The 16728-nt window shown below is 42.7% G+C and overlaps 1 protein-coding gene across 1 annotated transcript; it reads left to right on the top strand.

The window, feature by feature from the left end:
- The first annotated feature begins 13390 nt into the window (after positions 1 to 13390).
- On the top strand, positions 13391 to 15644 carry LOC135533051 (uncharacterized). Its single transcript, XM_064960445.1, has 3 exons — positions 13391 to 13412; positions 13554 to 14749; positions 14841 to 15644. The coding sequence occupies exons 1-3, from the start codon at positions 13391 to 13393 to the stop codon at positions 15642 to 15644; spliced, it is 2022 nt and encodes a 673-aa protein (XP_064816517.1).
- The last annotated feature ends 1084 nt before the right edge of the window (positions 15645 to 16728 follow it).

Here is a 16728-nt window from a genome sequence, read left to right as displayed (position 1 = left end):
TAGTCCACTATTAGACTGATAGAATACTGTAGTCTACTATTCTACTATTAGACTGATAGAATACTGTAGTCTACTATTAGACTGATAGAATACTGTAGTCTACTAGTCTACTATTAGACTGATAGAATACTGTAGTCTACTATTAGACTGATAGAATACTGTAGTCTACTATTAGACTGATAGAATACTGTAGTCTACTATTCTACTATTAGACTGATAGAATACTGTAGTGTAGTCTACTATTAGACTGATAGAATACTGTAGTCTACTATTAGACTGATAGAAGAATACTACTGTAGTCTACTATTAGACTGATAGAATACTGTAGTCTACTATTAGACTGATAGAATACTGTAGTCTACTATTAGACTGATAGAATACTGTAGTCTATTACTATTAGACTGATAGAATACTGTAGTCTACTATTAGACTGATAGAATACTGTAGTCTACTATTAGACTGATAGAATACTGTAGTCTACTATTAGACTGATAGAATACTGTAGTCTACTATTAGACTGATAGAATACTGTAGTCCACTATTAGACTGATAGAATACTGTAGTCTACTATTAGACTGATAGAATACTGTAGTCTACTACTATTAGACTGATAGAATACTGTAGTCTACTATTCTATTAGACTGATAGAATACACTATTAGACTGATAGAATACTGTAGTCTACTATTAGACTGATAGAATACTGTAGTCTACTATTAGACTAGAATACTGTAGTCTACTAGTCCACTATTAGACTGATAGAATACTGTAGTCTACTATTAGACTGATAGAATACTGTAGTCTACTATTAGACTGATAGAATACTGTAGTCTACTATTAGACTGATAGAATACTGTAGTCTACTATTAGACTGATAGAATACTGTAGTCCACTATTAGACTGATAGAATACTGTAGTCTACAATTCTACTATTAGACTGATAGAATACTGTAGTCCACTATTAGACTGATAGAATACTGTAGTCTACTATTAGACTGATAGAATACTGTAGTCTACTATTAGACTCTACTAGTTAGACTGATAGAATACTGTAGTCCACTATTAGACTGATAGAATACTGTAGTCTACTATTAGACTGATAGAATACTGTAGTCTACTATTAGACTATTAGACTGATAGAATACTGTAGTCCTACTATTAGACTGATAGAATACTGTAGTCTACTATTAGACTGATAGAATACTGTAGTCTACTATTAGACTGATAGAATACTGTAGTCTACTATTAGACTGATAGAATACTGTAGTCTACTATTAGACTGATAGAATACTGTAGTCCACTATTAGACTGATAGAATACTGTAGTCTACTATTAGACTGATAGAATACTGTAGTCTACTATTCCACTATTAGACTGATAGAATACTGTAGTCTACTATTAGACTGATAGAATACTGTAGTCCACTATTAGACTGATAGAATACTGTAGTCTACTATTAGACTGATAGAATACTGTAGTCTACAATTAGACTGATAGAATACTGTAGTCTACTATTCTACTATTAGACTGATAGAATACTGTAGTCTACTATTCTACTATTAGACTGATAGAATACTGTAGTCTACTATTCTACTATTAGACTGATAGAATACTGTAGTCTACTATTAGACTGATAGAATACTGTAGTCCACTATTAGACTGATAGAATACTGTAGTCTACTATTAGACTGATAGAATACTGTAGTCTACTATTCCACTATTAGACTGATAGAATACTGTAGTCCACTATTAGACTGATAGAATACTGTAGTCTACTATTAGACTGATAGAATACTGTAGTCTACTATTAGACTGATAGAATACTGTAGTCTACTATTAGACTGATAGAATACTGTAGTCTACTATTAGACTGATAGAATACTGTAGTCTACTATTAGACTGATAGAATACTGTAGTCCACTATTAGACTGATAGAATACTGTAGTCTACTATTAGACTGATAGAATACTGTAGTCTACTATTCTACTATTAGACTGATAGAATACTGTAGTCTACTATTAGACTGATAGAATACTGTAGTCCACTATTAGACTGATAGAATACTGTAGTCTACTATTCTACTATTAGACTGATAGAATACTGTAGTCTACTATTAGACTGATAGAATACTGTAGTCTACTATTAGACTGATAGAATACTGTAGTCCACTATTCTACTATTAGACTGATAGAATACTGTAGTCTACTATTCTACTATTAGACTGATAGAATACTGTAGTCTACTATTCTACTATTAGACTGATAGAATACTGTAGTCCACTATTAGACTGATAGAATACTGTAGTCTACTATTAGACTGATAGAATACTGTAGTCCACTATTAGACTGATAGAATACTGTAGTCTACTATTAGACTGATAGAATACTGTAGTCCACTATTAGACTGATAGAATACTGTAGTCTACTATTCTACTATTAGACTGATAGAATACTGTAGTCTACTATTAGACTGATAGAATACTGTAGTCAACTATTCCACTATTAGACTGATAGAATACTGTAGTCTACTATTAGACTGATAGAATACTGTAGTCCACTATTAGACTGATAGAATACTGTAGTCTACTATTCTACTATTAGACTGATAGAATACTGTAGTCCACTATTAGACTGATAGAATACTGTAGTCTACTATTCTACTATTAGACTGATAGAATACTGTAGTCCACTATTAGACTGATAGAATACTGTAGTCTACTATTCCACTATTAGACTGATAGAATACTGTAGTCTACTATTCCACTATTAGACTGATAGAATACTGTAGTCTACTATTCTACTATTAGACTGATAGAATACTGTAGTCTACTATTCCACTATGAGACTGATAGAATACTGTAGTCTACTATTCTACTATTAGACTGATAGAATACTGTAGTCTACTATTCCACTATTAGACTGATAGAATACTGTAGTCTACTATTCGACTGATAGAATACTGTAGTCTACTATTCTACTATTAGACACAATGAACAATAACTGCTGAAGGAGAGGGCCATCCTATCCAAACCCTTTAAATTTAGGAGGCCTGGGCTATCTAAGCTGACGATCCAAACCCTCTTAAGAAGGACTGGGCTATCCAAGCTGACGATCCAAACCCTCTTAAGAAGGACTGGGCTATCTAAGCTAACGATCCAAACCCTCTTTAGAAGGCCTGGGCTATCCAAGCTTACGATCCAAACCCTCTTAAGAAGGACTGGGCTGTCCCAAGCCCTCTAATGGGTAGGATGTGCTGCCAAATAATGACAGAGACGACAGACCACAGCCAAAGCCAGCAGCAACCTTGTGTTAGTGGTGAATGATGCTGCACATTTTGCTAGTTGATTAGTGTTGATTTTATGATGTTTTAATGGCTTTGTTTCTACTATGTTAATGTAAATGAGTGACATTGCAGACCGGTTAGAACTGGGCTGCGTAACCTGGGTAACTGGGCAGGTAGGTAACTGTGTATTCCATTCATGGAATCCAACTGCTTAAGTACCTATATTTATTTTACCAGGTAAGTTGACTGAGAACACGTTCTCATTTACAGCAACGACCTGGGGAATCGTTACAGGGGAGAGGAGGGGGATGAATGAACCAATTGTAAACTGGGGATGATTAGGTGACCATGATGGTATGAGGGCCAGATTGGGAATTTAGTCAGGACACCGGGGTTAACACCCCTACTCTTACGATAAGTGCTACGGGATCTTTAGTGACCATGGAGAGTCAGGACATTCGTTTTAACGTCCCATCCGAAAGACAGCACCTTTTTAAAAGGGCAGTGTCCCCAATCACTGCCCTGGGGCGTTGGGATATTTTTTAGACCAGAGGAAAGAGTGCCTCTTACTGGCCCTCCAACACCACTTCCAGCAGCATCTCGTCTCCCAACCAGAAGATACTATCGTCAGTCTCTGGTTGGGGGATTTTTTTACGAGCCCCGACGCTCGTTCTGAACTCAGTCTAAGACACTGCATCTTAGTGCAAGAGGCATTACTACAGTCCCTGGTTCGAATCCAGGCCGCATCACATCCGGCCGTGATTGGGAGTCCCCATAGGGCAGCGCACAATTGGCCCAGCGTCGTGCGGGTTTGGCCGGGGTATGTAGTCATTGGAAATAATAATTTATTCTTAACTGATTTGCCTAGTTAATACATAAAGGTTCAATAAAACTTGCGGTACAGTTTTGTAAACTGAGAGAAATAATTTTCAAAAAAACAACGGTTAAATTACAACACACTTTTCTAGGGTTACGGTCAGTGTTCCCACACGGCCATATATATATATATATCCATGTTACTGCGCTTGTTTCGGGAAGACAGAGGTGGCCACCTGGGATAACTAGCATGCTTTAAACACCTGTGCGTAAGCTAACTGAGGAGGAAGTGCAGTCATCTGGAGACAGCATATGGATCTGGGGCTAAACTGCCACAGTAAGTAGATTTTTCGCTGTTATGAAAGATAAGGGGTATATCAGCACGCGATTGGAAAAACGTTTCACAAGCAATATTTACTGACGTTTCTAAATGTTAAAACACAGCGTGGACATGGTCGTTCCCACGCAGCTAACCTCTGAAAACCCTACGGATACGAAGGTTTTCCAGACCTAGTAACTGTGTAGGTCGATCCTTATAACATCTCCTGGATGGTCTGACCATAGAATTATTCTCATTCAAGAATTTCTGTGAATATTTATTATGGGTTTGACTGGCATCCAACTCAAGGTGAGCCACCACTTCTTATGCATGAAGAATGAACTCTCAGCCAGTCAACAATAAGAATATAATACAGTAGGCGTGTGTTCTACATTATGCTCTAAATACTCATGCCGTGGTGTATTACCAACTATGCTTATAACGGAGGCTGTAGTGAATGAACTGACATTAAACCTGGTTTGAGCTATTTCTATTAGCGTGTTGCCTTCATAAGCAAAGGCTGACAAGTGCGCCACATTAAAAATGCCATAGACTACAGTCAGTATAGACTACAGTCAGTATAGAATACAGTCAGTATAGACTACAGTCAAGGGGTCAGCTCTTCTGTAACGTTTGGTCTATTAACTTACTGTAACATAACTAGCTATGTTTCTAATATATCCGATTACACTGACGCTGCATACAACACTTGTTGACCTTTTTAATATAATGTATTCACCAAGAACTGTTGTCACGTTCAAGCGTCAATGTCTTTACAGCGAAGGCAACACTTTAGCCTACAAGTGCATGACTGTGTATTAGAACTGAATAGGCTATTTCAGCAACTGGTGTCCCACTCAAAACGAGCCCGTATTGTTAGCTCGGCTATCAAATGACAAGGACATTGTTTGTTATGGACAGTGGGACGGTCAACAAGCGCCACTTTCCCCGAGCAGAAAACTCTGGAAACAAAATGACATTTAAAAACAACACGACAATCTTTACACAGACTCGAATATTTATCATGCTATTGCAACAGTTAGTAAATAAACTACGAATCGAAATGTCGTTCACATACCTGTAAAAAGTAGCAGGGACAACAAAGTAACGCAGATCGTCAACCCACTGGCAGACGGGCGGTCCGTCCCGTGTCCGTGCATTAGCTGTGAACACAACTCAGTGAGACGAGAGAAACGGAGAACACACCGCTGGCCTGTCTGAGGGGCTGTCACTATATGGCCAAGCTGCAAAACCCGGAAGTTCTACAATTTTATCTTCTTTAAAAATCGGATTTCCAAACCGACGCTAACATTAACCATACTCCTAAACGTGTGCCTGACCTACGCTTAAATGAAGAGCAAAAAGCGAATTGACGTCTTCATACATTTTTCACGATTTATGCCAATTTCGACTTTGCAGCTTGGCATTATAGTGGGACATGTCTACTGTGGACGTCTTAGTTAGGTAATGACTGGTGCATTGTGGGATAGATTCCAGCGCCACAGGCACATATCTCCAAATATGAACAAGAGCAAAATCAGATTACGCGAAGTTGAGTCCATACAATAGGATCAAGCCAAACTAGCAGTCTATTTAAAGCCAAACTAGCAGTCTATTTAAAGCCAAACGAGCAGTCTATTTAAATTAGTTATCTTACTACTGGCTCTCGTGCCTGGAAACATGGACTATTACAATGGATTGTTACGACAGCAGATTGGAAAGCGAGTCCAATGAGATAAATAGACTGGAATATAATAGAATAGCACGGTTAGAATAGTGAGTTAGAATAGAATAGCATTGTTAGAATAGTGAGTTAGAATAGTGAGTTAGAATAGAATAGCACTGTTAGAATAGTGAGTTAGAATAGTGAGTTAGAATAGAATGCACTGTTAGAATAGTGAGTTAGAATAGAATAGCACTGTTAGAATAGTGAGTTAGAATAGAATAGCACTGTTAGAATAGAATAGCACTGTTAGAATAGCATAGCACTGTTAGAATAGTGAGAGAGAATAGCATAGCACGGTTAGAATAGTGAGTTAGAATAGCACTGTTAGAATAGTGAGTTAGAATAGCATAGCACTGTTAGAATAGTGAGTTAGAATAGAATAGCAGTGTTAGAATAGAATAGCACTGTTAGAATAGAATAGCACTGTTAGAATAGTGAGTTAGAATAGAATAGCAGTGTTAGAATAGAATAGCACTGTTAGAATAGAATAGCACTGTTAGAATAGTGAGTTAGAATAGAATAGCACTGTTAGAATAGTGAGTTAGAATAGAATAGCAGTGTTAGAATAGAATAGCACTGTTAGAATAGAATAGCAGTGTTAGAATAGTGAGTTAGAATAGCATAGCACTGTTAGAATAGTGAGTTAGAATAGCATAGCACTGATAGAATAGTGAGTTAGAATAGCATAGCACTGATAGAATAGTGAGTTAGAATAGCAGAGCACTGATAGAATAGCAGAGCACTGTTAGAATAGTGAGTTAGAATAGCATAGCACTGTTAGAATAGTGAGAGAGAATAGCATAGCACGGTTAGAATAGTGAGTTAGAATAGCAAAGCACTGTTAGAATAGTGAGTTAGAATAGCACTGTTAGAATAGAATAGCACAGTTAGAATAGTGAGTTAGAATAGCATAGCACTGTTAGAATAGAATAACAGTGTTAGAATAGTGAGTTAGAATAGAATAGCAGTGTTAGAATAGTGAGTTAGAATAGAATAGCAGTGTTAGAATAGTGAGTTAGAATAGAATAGCAGTGTTAGAATAGTTAGTTAGAATAGCAGTGTTAGAATAGTTAGTTAGAATAGCAGTGTTAGAATAGTGAGTTAGAATAGCATAGCACTGTTAGAATAGTGAGTTAGAATAGAATAGCAGTGTTAGAAAAGAATAGCAGTGTTAGAATAGTGAGTTAGAATAGAATAGCAGTGTTAGAATAGAATAGCAGTGTTAGAATAGTGAGTTAGAATAGCAGTGTTAGAATAGTGAGTTAGAATAGCAGTGTTAGAATAGTGAGTTAGAATAGCAGTGTTAGAATAGTGAGTTAGAATAGCATAGCACTGTTAGAGTAGTGAGTTAGAATAGCATAGCAATGTTAGAATAGTGAGTTAGAATAGCAGAGCACTGTTAGAATAGTGAGTTAGAATAGCAGAGCACTGTTAGAATAGTGAGTTAGAATAGCATAGCACTGTTAGAATAGTGAGTTAGAATAGCATAGCACTGTTAGAATAGTGAGTTAGAATAGCATAGCACTGTTAGAATAGTGAGTTAGAATAGCACTGTTAGAATAGAATAACAGTGTTAGAATAGTAAGTTAGAATAGAATAGCAGTGCTAGAATAGAATAGCAGTGTTAGAATAGTGAGTTAGAATAGAATAGCAGTGTTAGAATAGTGAGTTAGAATTGAATAGCAGTGTTGGAATAGTGAGTTAGAATAGCATAGCACTGTTAGAATAGTGAGTTAGAATAGAATAGCAGTGTTAGAAAAGAATAGCAGTGTTAGAATAGTGAGTTAGAATAGAATAGCAGTGTTAGAATAGAATAGCAGTGTTAGAATAGTGAGTTAGAATAGCAGTGTTAGAATAGTGAGTTAGAATAGCAGTGTTAGAATAGTGAGTTAGAATAGCATAGCAATGTTAGAATAGTGAGTTAGAATAGCAGAGCACTGTTAGAATAGTGAGTTAGAATAGCAGAGCACTGTTAGAATAGTGAGTTAGAATAGCATAGCACTGTTAGAATAGTGAGTTAGAATAGCATAGCACTGTTAGAATAGTGAGTTAGAATAGCATAGCACTGTTAGAATAGTGAGTTAGAATAGCACTGTTAGAATAGAATAACAGTGTTAGAATAGTAAATTAGAATAGAATAGCAGTGCTAGAATAGAATAGCAGTGTTAGAATAGTGAGTTAGAATAGAATAGCAGTGTTAGAATAGTTAGTTAGAATAGAATAGCAGTGTTAGAATAGTTAGTTAGAATAGCAGTGTTAGAATATAGTAAGTGTTAGAATAGTGAGTTAGAATAGAATAACAGTGTTAGAATAGTGAGTTAGAATAGCATAGCACTGTTGGAATAGTGAGTTAGAATAGAATATCAGTGTTAGAATAGAATAGCAGTGTTAGAATAGTGAGTTAGAATAGAATAGCAGTGTTAGAATAGTGAGTTAGAATAGCATAGCAGTGTTAGAATAGTGAGTTAGAATAGAATAGCAGTGCTAGAATAGAATAGCAGTGTTAGAATAGTGAGTTAGAATAGAATAACAGTGTTAGAATAGTGAGTTAGAATAGCATAGCACTGTTGGAATAGTGAGTTAGAATAGAATATCAGTGTTAGAATAGAATAGCAGTGTTAGAATAGAATAGCAGTGTTAGAATAGTGAGTTAGAATAGCAGAGCACTGTTAGAATAGTGAGTCAGAATAGCAGAGCACTGTTAGAATAGTGAGTTAGAATAGAATAGCAGTGTTAGAATAGTGAGTTAGAATAGAATAGCAGTGTTAGAATAGTGAGTTAGAATAGAATAGCACTGTTAGAATAGTGAGTTAGAATAGCATAGCACTGTTAGAATAGTGAGTTAGAATGGCAGAGCACTGATCGAATAGTGAGTTAGAATAGCAGAGCACTAATAGAATAGCATAGCACTGTTAGAATAGTGAGTTAGAATAGAATAGCAGTGCTAGAATAGAATAGCAGTGTTAGAATAGTGAGTTAGAATAGAATAACAGTGTTAGAATAGTGAGTTAGAATAGCATAGCACTGTTGGAATAGTGAGTTAGAATAGAATATCAGTGTTAGAATAGAATAGCAGTGTTAGAATAGAATAGCAGTGTTAGAATAGCAGAGCACTGTTAGAATAGTGAGTCAGAATAGCAGAGCACTGTTAGAATAGTGAGTTAGAATAGAATAGCAGTGTTAGAATAGTGAGTTAGAATAGAATAGCAGTGTTAGAATAGTGAGTTAGAATAGAATAGCACTGTTAGAATAGTGAGTTAGAATAGCATAGCACTGTTAGAATAGTGAGTTAGAATGGCAGAGCACTGATCGAATAGTGAGTTAGAATAGCAGAGCACTAATAGAATAGCATAGCACTGTTAGAATAGTGAGTTAGAATAGCAGAGCACTGATCGAATAGTGAGTTAGAATAGCAGAGCACTGATAGAATAGCATAGCACTGTTAGAATAGTGAGTTAGAATAGCAGAGCACTGATAGAATAGCAGAGCACTGTTAGAATAGTGAGTTAGAATAGCAGAGCACTGTTAGAATAGTGAGTTAGAATAGCAGAGCACTGTTAGAATAGTGAGTTAGAATAGCAGAGCACTGGTTAGAGTAGTAAGTTAGAATGGACTATTCCTACTGTTTGATTCTGGAGGTGAAGTAGAGGCCCAATCCAATGACAATAGATGATCAGTGTTCACCCCACTGAATGACTGAAATAAGACCACTTACTGCTGTAAACTCATGTTGGACAGCCTGGTTCCCTCCCTGGTTCCAGCACTGTCCAGCCTGGTTCCCTCCGTGGTTCCAGCACTGTCCAGCCTGGTTCCCTCCCTGGTTCCAGCACTGTCCAGCCTGGTTCCCTCCCTGGTTCCAGCATTGTCCAGCCTGGTTCCTTCCCTGGTTCCAGCCTGGTTCCCTCCCTGGTTCCAGCATTGTCCAGCCTGGTTCCCTCCCTGGTTCCAGCATTGTCCATGCCTGTTTGGACAGCCTGGTTCCCTCCCTGGTTCCAGCATTGTCCAGCCTGGTTCCCTCCCTGGTTCCAGCATTGTCCAGCCTGGTTCCCTCCCTGGTTCCAGCACTGTCCATGCGTGTTTGGACAGCCTGGTTCCAGCATTGTCCATGCGTGTTTGGACAGCCTGGTTCCCTCCCTGGTTCCAGCATTGTCCATGCGTGTTTGGATAGCATGGTTCCCTCCCTGGTTCCAGCATTGTCCATGCGTGTTTGTGGACAGCCTGGTTCCCTCCCTGGTTCCAGCATTGTCCATGCATTTCCACCCTTTAGAGCAGTGGTTCCCAGACTGTGGGTCTGGACCCCCTATTGGTTTGTGGTGTTACACATCATTTCATTATTATACAGTACAGTTCTTAAAATGGGTCAAAGGAGCCCAGACTCAAATCTACATTGTCTGTTTTGAGGAACATTTTGGTCAGAGTCATTACATTAAAAACATCTGAACCTTTTAAAATGTCTGGACACATTATTGGACAACTTTAGCTCCATGTGACTTGAGGGGGGGGTCGTGATAGGTCAATGTGAACGATACAATAGGAATTAAAACGTCTTCTGCATATAATAATAATAATAATACATATCACAAATATAAAAATGTACAATGTTTACATAGACGAGAGAAAGAAACGTCATTTAAGGGGGGAGCAGCTGATAGTTGAAGCAGCAAGCGTCACCTTGGACTGTAGAGAAGTGCCACACAGATAGGTTTAGAAAATGTACCCAAATTCCCCAGAAATGTCGGTTGGAAGATCGCCGGAATTAAGAGGGAATAAAGCAGAACACACCAAAATCCTCTAAACTGGGATTTCTGGAAAAATGTGTGTTTTTTTTTTTTTTTGTAAACCGCACACACAGACCAAGCATGTACATCCACTCACTTTATACAGTCTCATATCGTTTCTTATACATTTCTTAAGAAGAAAAACAACCTTTGGGTGCATCACTGGTATTCAACATCAGGTTGGTGACAATTATTACAAAAATATTTTTTTTTAAAGATCACCATTACCCATGATGCACCACACAGGAAAGTACAGTCAGCAAAAAAACAAACTGGCTTCCATTTTGAATGTTGTTTATTTTGTACATATTCAGCTCTGTGCAGTGGAATACAACTGTTTAAAGTGAATGTAAAAAAGTAAAGCAGAAAGTATCTAAACATTTTTAAAACACTACCCATGTTTGACTACCCAAACAACAACCTGACTTGAATTTAAAATTAAAATTAAATACTGGGTAGGTCCCCAAATGGCACCATAAGGCTCTAGTCAAAAGTAGTGCACTACATAGGGAATAGGGTGCCATTTGGGGACGCACACTGGTGGAGGTGCAGGAAAGCATATTGTTGGACACAAACACCTATGAAAACACCCCATTCTAGGTGTTGTCCAGAACGGAAAAAAATAATTAATAAATCCAAGAAAAAACACATTTGTAATAAAGCTCTTTCTTTATGACCTCACGATCCCTTTAAACAATGATTATACCACTATAATAAACCCCAAGACATTCTCCAGTAATGCAGTGACAGCTGTTTGTTTGTTTTAAAGCACAAAGTTAAGGCACAACCAGGTCAACAACCGCTGCAGGGGAAAAGGACTGCACCAGGTTAATTAAAACATTTTTTATTTTATTTTTTTTAAATGTGCATCATTTTGTACAACTTACAGCAACCCCACTTTCAACTTCACACAGCCCCCCCCAACAAAATATACATATAATCTTTATGTTGGCGATTCCTTTGATCTTGAAGCATTATGAATGTGTTGATAGTTTGACGACAACATAAAATCCAGCTCACGTGCAAATCATTCAGGACTTTACAGTCTCCATTTAGACACAACAGGTGGTTGGAATAATTGGGGGGGGGGGTGCATATAAAAATGGCACCCTATTCCCCTAAATAGTACACTACTTTGGGTTGAAAAGAGGATGGCGTTTGGAACACGACCACATGTAGCTTTGTACTTTAAACTAAAAAACAATGTTTAAATGATGAATGTGAATCAGCTTATTTCTGCATCAACGATAAAAACACTGTTTCATTTCTGCGTTACACATCTAAAAAAACACACAACGGGTTTTGCGTGTTCTCTCTCTCTGCATCATATCTGACAAGACTATAATAACATAGCCTGAGGTCTGCGTTTAATCAACATCAACGGCTGGATACAATTAAAGAACCACAAACAAAAGTCGAAATGACTGTCAACATGGCAGGGGGAAAAAAAAGTGTTCGCTCGCGTCCAAAAAATGGAACCCTATTCCCTATATAGTGCACTACTTTAGACCAGGGCCATATTCCCTATGTAGTGCACTAACTTTAGACCAGGGCCATATTCCCTATATAGAGCACTACTTTAGACCAGGGCCCAATTCCCTATATCGTGCACTACTTTAGACCAGAGCCCCAATTCCCTATATAGTGCACAACTTTAGACCAGAGCCCTATTCCCTATGTAGTGCACTACTTTAGACCAGAGCCCTATTCCCTAAATAGTGCACTACTTTAGACCAGGGCCCTATTCCCTATATAGTGCACTACTTTAGCCCAGGGCCCATAGGGGTAGTGCACTACTTTAGACCAGGGCCCCATAGGGGTAGTGCACTACTTTAGACCAGGGCCCCATAGGGGTAGTGCACTACTTTAGACCAGGGACCCATAGGGGTAGTGCACTACTTTAGACCAAGACCCAGGGGGCAGTGCACTACTTTAGACCAGGACCCAGGGGGCAGTGCACTACTTTAGACCAGGGACCCATAGGGGTAGTGCACTACTCTAGACCAGGGACCCTTAGGGCTAGTGCACTACTCTAGACCAGGGACCCATAGGGGTAGGGAACTACTCTAGACCAGGGACCCTTAGGGGTAGTGCACTACTCTAGACCAGGGACCCTTAGGGATAGTGCACTACTCTAGACCAGGGACCCTTAGGGATAGTGCACTACTCTAGACCAGGGACCCATAGGGGTAGGGAACTACATTAGACCAGGGCTGCTTGAGGGAGGAAAGATACTTAAAATGGCCGCCAATATAGAGTTAAGACAGAAAACCAAAGAAGCCAAAAAATACAAAATGGACGACTGACTGATCGCCCACGTTATCAGCCCCCCTCTTCTCGAAACTCCTTTCAATCGAAGACGGTTGGTTGCACCAACACCACCTGCCAAAATCACTGTCTCGCAACAAGTTATCCTCCCAATCTCTAACAAACACTTCCACTTCTGGATACAGAATCTGATGCAGTCAGTATGTTAAAAGAGTATTGTCGCGGTAGGCAGGAGAGAAAAAAAAGAGAGCTTATGGTTTTTGTCTTTATTAATACAGATCATTCAAAAGGAAGCCACCGCCACCAGCCCAACCATTCAACATGTATTTCCAGCTGACAGCGTAGCCCCCACTCCCACCCTACAGTCGGGCCCCACTCCCACCCTGCAGTCGGCCCCACTCCCACCCTACAGTCGGGCCCCACTCCCACCCTGCAGTCGGCCCCACTCCCACCCTGCAGTCGGCCCCACTCCCACCCTGCAGTCGGCCCCACTCCCACCCTGCAGTCGGCCCCACTCCCACCCTGCAGTCGGCCCCACTCCCACCCTGCAGTCGTCCCCACTCCCACCCTGCAGTCGGCCCCACTCCCACCCTGCAGTCGGCCCCACTCCCACCCTGCAGTCGGCCCCACTCCCACCCTGCAGTCGGCCCCACTCCCACCCTGCAGTCGTCCCCACTCCCACCCTGCAGTCGGCCCCACTCCCACCCTACAGTCGGCCCCACTCCCACCCTACAGTCGTCCCCACTCCCACCCTGCAGTCGGCCCACTCCCACCCTACAGTCGGCCCCACTCCCACCCTACAGTCGGCCCCACTCCCACCCTGCAGTCGGCCCCACTCCCACCCTGCAGTCGGCCCCACTCCCACCCTGCAGTCGGCCCCACTCCCACCCTGCAGTCGGCCCCACTCCCACCCTACAGTCGGCTCCACTCCCACCCTAAAGTCGGCCCCACTCCCACCCTGCAGTCGGCCCCACTCCCACCCTGCAGTCGTCTCCACTCCCACCCTGCAGTCGGCCCCACTCCCACCCTACAGTCGTCTCCACTCCCACCCTGCAGTCGGCCCCACTCCCACCCTACAGTCGTCCCCACTCCCACCCTAAAGTCGTCCCCACTCCCACCCTACAGTCGTCCCCACTCCCACCCTAAAGTCGGCCCCACTCCCACCCTGCAGTCGGCCCCACTCCCACCCTGCAGTCGGCCCCACTCCCACCCTACAGTCGGGCCCACTCCCACCCTACAGTCGGGCCCACTCCCACCCTACAGTCGGCCCCACTCCCACCCTACAGTCGGCCCCACTCCCACCCTGCAGTCGGCCCCACTCCCACCCTACAGTCGTCTCCACTCCCACCCTACAGTCGGCCCCACTCCCACCCTACAGTCAGCTCCACTCCCACCCTACAGTCGGCTCCACTCCCACCCTACAGTCGGCTCCACTCCCACCCTGCAGTCGGCCCCACTCCCACCCTGCAGTCGGCCCCACTCCCACCCTACAGTCGTCTCCACTCCCACCCTACAGTCGGCCCCACTCCCACCCTACAGTCGGCCCCACTCCCACCCTACAGTCAGCTCCACTCCCACCCTAGTCGTCCCCACTCCCACCCTACAGTCAGCCCCACTCCCACCCTACAGTCGTCCCCACTCCCACCCTACAGTCGGCCCCACTCCCACCCTACAGTCGTCCCCACTCCCACCCTACAGTCGGGCCCCACTCCCACCCTACAGTCGTCCCCACTCCCACCCTACAGTCGTCTCCACTCCCACCCTACAGTCGTCTCCACTCCCACCCTACAGTCGGCCCCACTCCCACCCTGCAGTCGGCCCCACTCCCACCCTACAGTCAGCTCCACTCCCACCCTAGTCGTCCCCACTCCCACCCTACAGTCAGCCCCACTCCCACCCTACAGTCGTCCCCACTCCCACCCTACAGTCGGCCCCACTCCCACCCTACAGTCGTCCCCACTCCCACCCTACAGTCGGGCCCCACTCCCACCCTACAGTCGTCCCCACTCCCACCCTACAGTCAGCTCCACTCCCACCCTACAGTCGTCCCCACTCCCACCCTACAGTCGTCCCCACTCCCACCCTACAGTCGTCCCCACTCCCACCCTACAGTCAGCTCCACTCCCACCCTACAGTCGGGCCCCACTCCCACCCTACAGTCAGCTCCACTCCCACCCTACAGTCGTCCCCACTCCCACCCTACAGTCAGCTCCACTCCCACCCTACAGTCGGGCCCCACTCCCACACTACAGTCAGCCCCACTCCCACCCTACAGTCGTCCCCACTCCCACACTACAGTCAGCTCCACTCCCACCCTGCAGTCGGCTCCACTCCCACCCTGCAGTCGGCTCCACTCCCACCCTACAGTCAGCTCCACTCCCACCATACAGTCAGCCCCACTCCCACCCTACAGTCGTCTAGGTGTTTACCTGCTTTTCCTCCACCGGCACGACTAAGAACTAAAGTAAATGCAATAAGGGATTACATTCTCCAGGGAATAAACATCCAGATTATTGGTATAAATTCAAAAGCTTATAAATATAGGCTTTAACTTTAACCTGCACATAAAGCAATTTCAATGTATAGCCCCCAACTCAACTCCTTGAAAAATCATGGGGCCAGTCTTGTTCAAAAAGGGGGATGGAGGGAGGAGAGGATGGAGAGAGGAGAGGATGGAGGGAGGGAGGAGAGGATGGAGGGAGGAGAGGATGGAGGGAGGAGAGGATGGAGGGAGGAGAGGATGGAGGGAGGAGAGGATGGAGAGACAAGAGAAAGAAAGGGGGTTGTTTCTCTCTCATATATTTGTTAAATATGCCATTAGAACGAAATGGAAGTTTTGTTTCCTTGTTTAAATCCATAAAGTTTGTAATACAAAAACAAAAAACCAAAAAATTAAATAGTGTCGACAGGGCACCGGCGAATCACACATCTCCAGCTTTCTCACACAAAGCTCAGACCACGCCCCCTAGTCTCCAATCTCTCAGCCCATTGGTTGTTCAAGTGGTCTTCCAAAGTTTTGTTTTCAGAACTCTGATTGGTCGTTACAACAGAAACCACCGCAGGACTGTCAGTCTAAAGCCTCCCACCACTCCTGTGGTCCAGACAGGTTGTGGACAACCAACAGTCAAGTCCCACTTAAAAGACAAAACAAAGCCCTGTGAGCTGAGACAGTTCAACCCAGCCCTGTGAGTTGAGACAGGTCAACCCAGCCCTGTGAGTTGAGACGGGTCAACCCAGCCCTGTGAGTTGAGACGGGTCAACCCAGCCCTGTGAGTTGAGACAGAGGGGTCAACCCAGCCCTGTGAGTTGAGACAGAGGGGTCAACCCAGCCCTGTGAGTTGAGACGGTTCAACCCAGCCCTGTGAGTTGAGACAGACGGGTCAACCCAGCCCTGTGAGTTGAGACAGACGGGTCAACCCAGCCCTGTGAGTTGAGACAGAGGGGTCAACCCAGCCCTGTGAGTTGAGACAGACTGGTCAACCCAGCCCTGTGAGTTGAGACGGTTCAACCCAGCCCTGTGAGTTGAGACGGTTCAACCCA

The sequence above is a fragment of the Oncorhynchus masou genome, unplaced genomic scaffold (genome assembly GCF_036934945.1).
Source record: "Oncorhynchus masou masou isolate Uvic2021 unplaced genomic scaffold, UVic_Omas_1.1 unplaced_scaffold_2182, whole genome shotgun sequence".
Taxonomy (NCBI): Eukaryota; Metazoa; Chordata; class Actinopteri; order Salmoniformes; family Salmonidae; genus Oncorhynchus; species Oncorhynchus masou.
This window is presented reverse-complemented; position numbering and strand designations above follow the sequence as displayed.

Bases quoted from the DNA above. Each gene is read 5' to 3' on its own strand.
- LOC135533051 (XM_064960445.1), top strand. From the start codon at position 13,391: ATGTTAAAAGAGTATTGTCGCG. The intron at 13,413-13,553 runs GTAGGCAGGAGA...CCCACCCTACAG, and splicing joins GTTAAAAGAGTATTGTCGCG to TCGGGCCCCACTCCCACCCT. The intron at 14,750-14,840 runs GTCAGCTCCACT...CCCACCCTACAG, and splicing joins GGCCCCACTCCCACCCTACA to TCGGCCCCACTCCCACCCTA.